General features: G+C 38.8%; 1 protein-coding gene across 1 annotated transcript in view; it reads left to right on the top strand.

Moving 5' to 3' along the window:
* The window catches only part of PLXNB2 (plexin B2), a 129,070-nt gene extending 120,677 nt beyond the window's left edge, over positions 1-8,393 (top strand). Inside the window, exons 31-36 of the mRNA XM_009332019.1 lie at positions 836-996; positions 1,592-1,739; positions 2,243-2,307; positions 3,034-3,109; positions 5,096-5,170; positions 8,099-8,393. Coding sequence (XP_009330294.1) covers positions 836-996; positions 1,592-1,739; positions 2,243-2,307; positions 3,034-3,109; positions 5,096-5,170; positions 8,099-8,203 — 630 coding nt within the window. The 3' untranslated portion in view covers positions 8,204-8,393. The remainder of the gene's footprint in view (positions 1-835; positions 997-1,591; positions 1,740-2,242; positions 2,308-3,033; positions 3,110-5,095; positions 5,171-8,098) is intronic.
* Positions 8,394-8,641: the final 248 nt, after the last annotated feature.

Genomic DNA, 8,641 nt, shown 5'->3' with positions numbered 1-8,641 from the left:
GCACCTCCAGCCTTCTCAGTTGGTAGAGCATGGGAAGCTGAAAAGTCCTTGACTGGTGTAAGCACTGCTTAGCAATAACTAAAACATTGGTGTGTTATCAACATTATTCTCATACTAAATCGAAAACACAGCACTGTACCCGCTACTAGGAAGAAAATTAACTCTATCCCAGCCGAAACCAGGACAGTATTCACCCCTTATTCTATACAATCTATGTCATTCCCAGATCCCTCACTTTCCAATACATTCCCATTAATCACCACCCCTTTTCCTGTTTTTTTGATATATATATATATACACACAGATATCATTCCCTTAGTCTATGGGCTATCCCTCTAAAATGTTCATTGAGTTCATTTAGTCCATGACTGCGGGCTCCATCTGTCATAATAATCTTTCAGGGCAGGAAAGATGGAGATAGTATGTGGTGTTGGATTGTTTCATGTTGAAGTCAGTTCTGGTTCCATCATCACTGCGCTTTGCTCGGTTTCAGTGAAGTTCATTCTTCATTAATCTGGGTGATTCTTACTGTAATATCATTGGTATGGCATATAATATTATGTAGCAATTAACATCATATAGTTCAGATCATTGGCTATTCTCACCCAAAATCAAATCCCTTTGAGGTACACATTGGAATTCCCCATCCTTCCGCATTATCCACCAAGTGCACCCAGGTCCTTGAGCAAAAGCCGTCCCACGTATGGGTTTGCCTTTGCCCGAGGCAGGAATAACCCAGACTGTCTTCCCCAGCATATTTTTTATGTGCACTACAGGGACTTTATTCCCATCTGCAGTATGTAAAAGTAATAGATTTTTTTAAATTTGCTTTTAGGGGACACTTCAGCAGTTTGTAGATAACTTCTTTCATAGTGTGCTCAACTCGAACCATGTGGTGCCACCAGCTGTGAAATACTTCTTTGACTTTCTTGATGAGCAAGCAGAAAAACATGATATCAAGGATGAAGATACCATTCACATCTGGAAAACAAACAGGTACAGTATGAACAGAGTAATACTTGTATTGCAGAGTAATGAGAGTGTAATTTGCAGGTATGTGCTGGCACTCTTACCACAAGTCAAAGTAAATTTCATTTATAATTCTCAGAATCATTTTAATTGAGATAATATGTTTATATGATCAAAAGGATTCCCTATAAGCCTAGAAGCTGCAAAAATGAAACCAGCCTACCTATGGGATAGTCATTGGCAGATTTGTCCTTTACTTTTTGTCTTTCCTCAGAGAAGAGGAAAGCAAGAGGCAAATGGGACTAGATTTACCCGTCAAAGCACAAAATCTAATAAAATACTACTCAGGTAGTTTCTCTAACCACGCAGACATCTTCTCTTGCTATTTTGGGGCACTCGAGATTCTTCTCATATGAGTTTTTCTGTGAGCGATGTAAAGGCTTGGTTTTCAGACATGGAAACCAGACAACAGGTAGCTTATATAAATGTTGAAATATAAAATTAAGCTTCACTGTTGTGAGGAGATCAAAATGCAAAACCCGTACTTAATTTCATGTTATTTGCTTGTTGTAGAACATTTATTGTGTAAAAAGGATTATTTATCTTTTTCCTTGCTTTGCAGCCTGCCTCTTAGATTCTGGGTAAACATACTGAAAAATCCCCATTTCATCTTTGATGTTCATGTTCATGAAGTAGTGGATGCTTCCTTGTCAGTCATTGCACAGACTTTCATGGATGCTTGCACAAGAACAGAGCACAAATTAAGCAGAGTAAGTGATTTGCATTCTACATCCTGACTACGTTCATGCCTGACAAGGCAAAGGGCATCCTCATAGACAATACTCATTCCCTAAGGAGGTACAGCCTTGATAGTTTCTTTTTAGTTTTATAATAACGTTAGCATTTCACCACTTAACAGGTTGGTGAACATGTCAGTGTTACCGTGTAGTCTGCCAATTGATATTTATAAAAAAGAGAAAATAGCAACTGCTTTTATAAAAACCAAGTTTAAGAACTGATTATTTCATGTCCACCAATAATTTAGTATCATCTTGCATTGATATATTTGTAAAACTCAACAGTAATGCCGTGTGTAAACTTCCTCCTTTTAGGGCAAATAATTCCACCAATGTTAATAAGCATCCAAATGTTAATATCGGTAAAGCTCAAGTGCATGTGAATATAAAGGCTTGATCCTAAGTTCTTGACTTTCTTTTGCTTCCTAGAGAGGTTCATAAATCAACCAAGTTTCTCTCTATTATAAATTTTTCAGGATTCTCCGAGTAATAAATTACTTTACGCGAAAGAAATCTCTAACTATAAGAAAATGGTGGAAGAGTAAGTATAGACTTTTTTTATGCTTATTCGGAGTTGTTAGGGCTTTAAGCCTGTGTAAGAGGAAAAGCAAATGCTGAGGTAGTCCAAGTCAACTGTCAAGTGTTAAAAATTTTACACCTGAATATTAAGACGTTCCCTTGGTGGTGGCGTTGGCAGGGTTGAAATGGAGCGCCATTATGACCCAGTGCGTGTTTGTGTCTGTGCAGACAGATGAATAGATTTATTCAGGAGAAAATATGATGCTGTTTTCTGCAGTGGTTGTTGTTACCCATACGATCTGTCTAATCAACACTGCACTTCCATAACTCAGTAGAGATCAAATCCTGAAAACATTTTCAGAAACACATTTTTTCTATTCCATCTCTGACTTTATTCATTTACTAATTGGCAATTCTGTGAATACCATGGAAGATCTGCTGCAGGACAAAACTCTTGCTAGCTGATGACTTGAAAAGTTTGAAGACCTAAAATAATCATCGGCTGCAATTATAAATAGATTTCTTTCCTGTGGTACGGCCCTGTACAATCAGGTACGATTTGCCTCTGTTGTGAAGGTACTAATGACTGTTGGAAGGCAGGATTACTAAAGGAATCATTGGTCTGTTGTGGTAGAGCATCTCCTGCATTATTAGGAATGTTTAAAATAATTGCAAAATTGAAAGACAGAATTACCAGAAAACCACGGTGTATTTCACCTAATTGAAAGTCTGTTTTTGTCTGTTGCAGTTACTACAAAGGTATTCGTCAGATGGTGCCAGTTAGTGACCAGGACATGAATACCCATCTAGCAGAGATTTCTAGGGTAAGAATAAATTCCATTTTCTTGTCCTGAAATTGGAGCCAAGTTTTTCTTTGTCTTCTCTTTCTAACTCAACAAGTAGGTTTTTTGTATGTGCAAACATCAAATGAGTTATTTCATAAATCTCTGAAATGCTCCTGTTTAGTGTAGTCGTGCCTTTTAGCCCTTTGAAATGTTGATTATTGAATGGAACCAAGAATGGTTATCATCACTAATCTATCTGAGTGATGTAGGTGCCAGAGCAAAGTGTTTGGATTTTTTCACATCCATTGTGGAAAAATTATAGCACTCTTGAATTGTGTTTTCTGTCCACAGCATATAGAGGATTTTTAGCATTGATCATACTGATAACAAGTAATGACTGAATTCAGAGTGCTACCACAACAAAAATTAGATTCCAGAAATGAAAGAGGAGGCATGTACGTTAAGTATAGCCTATTTTAGAGCTGTCTATACGAGGGCAATACTTCTGCTTTACGCTGCGTGAGAAGCTCACCATGTGCTCACTCGCTCAGTGGCACATTTTGCTTTATAGGTTATTGGGGGTTACCTCTCATGGAGAAGAGCAGAGGGGGGTGGTTGCTAGCTGGGGACTCCGGTTGGAAAGTGGTGGAGCAAGGACACTACAAAACCTGCTTCTGTCTTGAAAGAGCCTGTCCGCTCTGCAGCTCAGCTTAGTTAGAGCAGGCTCGTGCCTTCGAAGCACTCGATTTAACTTGGAGAACCAGCAGAGGCTCTCGCCAGTCTTAAAAGATGTTGTTTAGCCTGAGCAAAGAGACAGTGTACTTAACTGTCTGGTTTACTCATTTGCTTAATTTAGTTAAGGAGTTCTAGCGTAAGGAGGATGTTTGGGGAATTTTTGGTGGTTTGTTTATCTCAGTGACCTTAGGACCTAACATTTTGCAGATCGACATCCTCATGAGAGCATTTCTAGTTTCAGTCATTCACTACAAAACTCATCTGCAGTGACATTTCATTTTCCAGTTCACTTTATTTATTACACAAATAGAGATGTATATAAAATTAAAATGTTTGGTGATTAAAAGTAAATTCAGTAGAATGTTTTAACATCAGCAGAATATGTTGATCCTTTCTACTTACATTATAAATTATGATAAAAATTATTATGGAAGGAGTGATGAAACATTGCAAATTTTGACCAGCTCTAGAAGTGACTTTTATAGAGCAAGGAAAGATGGATGTTTCTCTGCTGCTTTATGCCTTGGGTAATCATTTATGCCAGTAGCAATATTTTGCAATTCTTCATTTTCTTAACTAACTTAAAAGACCAAAGGTGTAGCTAGAGACTTGAATCCTATATGTTTGAATGAAAAACATCTGTTTAGACAGGTAGAGCACATTCACTAAATAAGTTAAATGTCGGGGGGGAGAGAGGAAGAGGTAATGGAAGGGTTATTTCCTGCTTCATTTAAAGTCCTTCTTCTCTCTGTCTCTCTCTCTTTCCATCTTCATGATTCAGATGGCTTTTTCCGAACGTACATGTGCTCATGATCTTGATGAGTTACACCTTTGCTGTAGTGAGGTGTGAATAATTTCAAAGAGATAAAAAGAGCTGGAGAAAGGATTTCAAACAGCCATGACAGTGACAGAACCAATGCTTAATATCTCAACAACACAGAGATTGTACTAAGTAAATGCTTCAGTTATACATACCCATGTTGTTAACAGATGTTTGAGCTGTAGTCTGTGGTTTGACGTTCAGAGTTCAAAATATTTTCCACCTCCAGTGTTAGAGTTGTGGGCAGGCTGGAAAAACACCAGCGGGAAAGTCTTGATCTAAAAATCACCAAACAAAAGTTTTCTCACCCCTTTTTTCTGCCCCAACTGTCATTTAACAAAAGTTACAGGATGCAGAGCTTGCATTTGGAAATCTTGTATATTGTATCCAACAGTTGTGCATGTGCATAACTTTCAGCTGTCTGTGATCATATTTTGACACGTTTGCTGCCCGCTTGTGTTGTTTAACAGGCACATACCGATTCCTTAAATACGCTTGTGGCTCTGCACCAACTCTACCAGTACACTAACAAATACTATGATGAGGTAAGTTGTGGCTTTTGCTTTCATTTTTTAATATCAATGGTAAAAAGTTATGAAGGCTAACATCAGTCTAAAGGAACAACTTCTGAATTCCCTGGATAATCAGGTAAAAGCAGTGCTGAACAGAAAGCTCTAACTTTGCAGTTATACACCTTGCTTGGCAATTACACTGGTCAAGGGTGTGTTCTTATAAATGAATAATTTCATTATGGGCTATCTGGTTTTGGTAGTGAGAGTTTAACAAGATCTGAAAGAGAAATAGATTTAAAAATCATTTCTCTTCAGTTCTACCATCCTAATTCCTAAGAATTCCTAAGAATTAGGACATAAGAATGTCACCGAGCAAAAAGTAATCGTCAGAGCTGTATCAGGTTTCACGCCAGTGGTTTTTTTGTTAGGAACAATCCATTAAACTTGTTTTGCTTGTAGGAATGGGGCCATGCCTTTTTTGTTAGTTAAGATGCACTTAAAACTTCCATGCATGCTACCGTCCCTGTTTTGCCGTGCCAAATGAAGTGCCTGCCCAAGGTAAACCGGAGTAACTGTTGAATATAGCCTGATTCAAAAGGAGTCTCACAGATTCTGTCCAAAACGTTTCTTAGGTTTTTCACGCCCTGTGGGAAGGGAGACAAAGAATATCCTAGTGTAGCTGGGCTGTGGCATGGCTCTCCAAATTTAATCTGAAAACAAAGAGAAGGAAACTTTTATTCAAAGGTTTCCATGGAAATGAATGCCTCCAGAAAACTCTCAGAATTAAATCAAAGCAAGTAAGAACAGATGCTGAATCAGAAAAGAGTAGAGAACATGTGAGCTCTCTTCGGTTTGTCTTGCACCTCAGCACAGTTCGTGTTTTCACTTATATTTAGCACTAAAGGCAGTGAGTCTCATCCTCAGCTTCACTGCAGCTGCTTTATACAGGAGCAGCCAGCCTGTCGCAGCTTCTAAACAGATGTAAGCAGGGAAAATCAAATCACCCTGCGAAGTCTTGCAACGAGGGTCAGTAGGGGAAACAGCCAGAGGAATGCAGGCCAACCCGATAGCGTTGGTTTCCTCGCCCCTCATCCCCAGCGCTAACCAAGCTGGCTTTCAATGCCTTCCCGAATGTGTCCGTGGCCTGACCTCTTACAGAAACACTCAGGGACCCTGGATGACAGATGAACCGTAAAGCCCTGATTCTTCCACACCCCTGTGTCCCTGCTTCCACTCGTGGTTTCACGTTTGGTGGCAGGCGCAAGTGGAGTTACCAGTCTGTGGGACTTCATCGGTGGCAGGCCAGCAAACCGCAGTGCGTAGCTGCAGCTCTTCCTTTCACGTACATCACGGTATAACAACAAGGTGCATCTGATGAAAAGGCTGCTAATTCAGTGTTATGGAGATAATCTGTCAAGAACCATTCAGTAAAATTAATCGAGCTTATTTATTTTCCATGAAAATGTTTTAATTTGCATAAATTGGAACATTTTGCAGCTGCCCTTGTCTTTATTACTGACGCAGTGGTTCCCAGCATGCGCTGTACCTTCTGCATCTCTGCAGGGCTTGACAATGACTAAGTGGGTACATTCTAATTGTCCACATTTATATGAAGGATATATTCACCAGCAGAGATAATCATGAATTATTTAGTCTAGATTTGAGGAGTTACAGCTAGCTGTAATTGTTTAAATTAAGGGAACAATATCAAATTAAATTAGGCCAAATTTAAATATTGTAATAAGTGTTTATTAACTCTGTCTTGTAAAAATGTTTTCGTGCTTTAAAAACAAATCCATTAAAATAATTATTTCTAAACAAATCTGCTGCAGTGTTTGAAACTCAAATGCTATTCCAGCCCTTCAAAGTGAAATTATTGGCTAGATTGATACTGACTGCATTAATCTCCATTGTCAATGATCTGCAAGAAGTAGTAAGAACCACAGGTAGTGACAGGCAAACTCTATTTCTCCAGTTTTTGTATTTGCAAGTTTATACAGTATTTAAACAGAGCTAAAGGTTTCTGCTTGATTACAGTGTCTGAGTTTTATTAATAAAGCCAGTTCTAGAAAAGGAACGGTTTTGCCGTGTAACACATTCTCCTAATGGAGAAATCTCATAGTTGGTGGAAAAGTTTCCCTAAAGGATGGTGGAAATGAAAACCTTTTGAAACCTTTGAAATTTGATCTTGAGAAGCCCTAAAAAACTCTATTTGAAGAAAAGCCTTCTCATAACAGGTGACCTTTTCTGGCTCTCGTTTTCAAATCCCTTGTGTCTTAGAGTCATACCTTCCTATATATATATTCCATCCAGCAGAGGCTGCATGCGGGATGCTGGGGGGCTCCTCTGACGAGCTCTTTGCTTCCTGAGCTACATGGTGCTGGGCCAGAGTCTCGGCATTTCTCGGCAAGAGCCAAAGGGGAGCTGCCGGCAGCTCCCCGACGCTGTGGCCAGACCGTTTTCTTCATCAAATTGCCTACAGACACAAGAGACCTTGTGTTGCCCTACCTAATGCCCGTGCGGGGACCACCCAGGAGCTTCTCATAACCAAAGCTCACGGGAATGGGGCTTAATTACTGCTGGTAAATGACCCTTAAGCCTTGCAGGGTGCACTGTAAGTAAAAGCACTGTTTCTTAAGTAGCTATAAAGACGTTTTTCCCCCTGCCTGCTCCATCTTGGAATGTAGGATTTCACAAGATAAAGTACAACCTATTAATTTGCTTGGATCCCAGCATAATGGGAAACATTACAGCAACTTAGATAAAGTAAGGGAGACGATCATTTTTATTGCCTTTGTGTAAAAATAGAACATGAGGCCTACTAGATGGACTTTCATCTTTGGTACAGAGTGAATGCAAAAGACTCTTTACAACCAAAGTACTATCAAACACTTGGTCCGGGAACTATATCGTATATTTTAAGCTAAATGATTCTAAACATTCTGTGTTTATTTCTTCCAGATTATAAATGCACTTGAAGAGGATCCAGCTGCACAAAAAATGCAGCTTGCCTTCCGTTTACAGCAAATAGCAGCTGCATTAGAGAATAAAGTGACTGACCTTTGACTCAAAAGCCGCAATAAAGAAATCTGATCTGAAGATGTTCAAATTCATTCTTCCTGTTAAGGAAATAGTGTTCTATTTTTTAATGTATAATTACAACTTTAAATGAAAGATTTCATGTTTTTTTGATAGCAGAGGTGTAATGTAAAAAATTTTTACTGTAAATTATGCTTCTAATTAAAAGCTGTGTTGTGTGTAAATGAATCTTCTGTGGGAAAGAGAGTCCTTTGGTTGGGGGCAGGGTGGGGGGTGGAAGAAGGAAAACCGATAGTTCGTTTAATTTAGTAGAATCTGAGACTTCAGCATTTAGGATTCATTATGCAAGTAAATTCAATACTATAGCATCCTTTCTACATTAAGCAATATTTGTACTAGGAAAACAATAACATACTCAGAGACACATGCAATATCCCCTTTTATTTTGATAACTGGAACTTGACT

This window comes from Pygoscelis adeliae, unplaced genomic scaffold, assembly GCF_000699105.1.
Source record: "Pygoscelis adeliae isolate BGI_AS28 unplaced genomic scaffold, ASM69910v1 Scaffold49, whole genome shotgun sequence".
NCBI classification, from domain to species: Eukaryota; Metazoa; Chordata; class Aves; order Sphenisciformes; family Spheniscidae; genus Pygoscelis; species Pygoscelis adeliae.
Note: the sequence above shows the minus strand (reverse complement) of the source record. Positions and strands in the feature narration are given on the sequence as shown.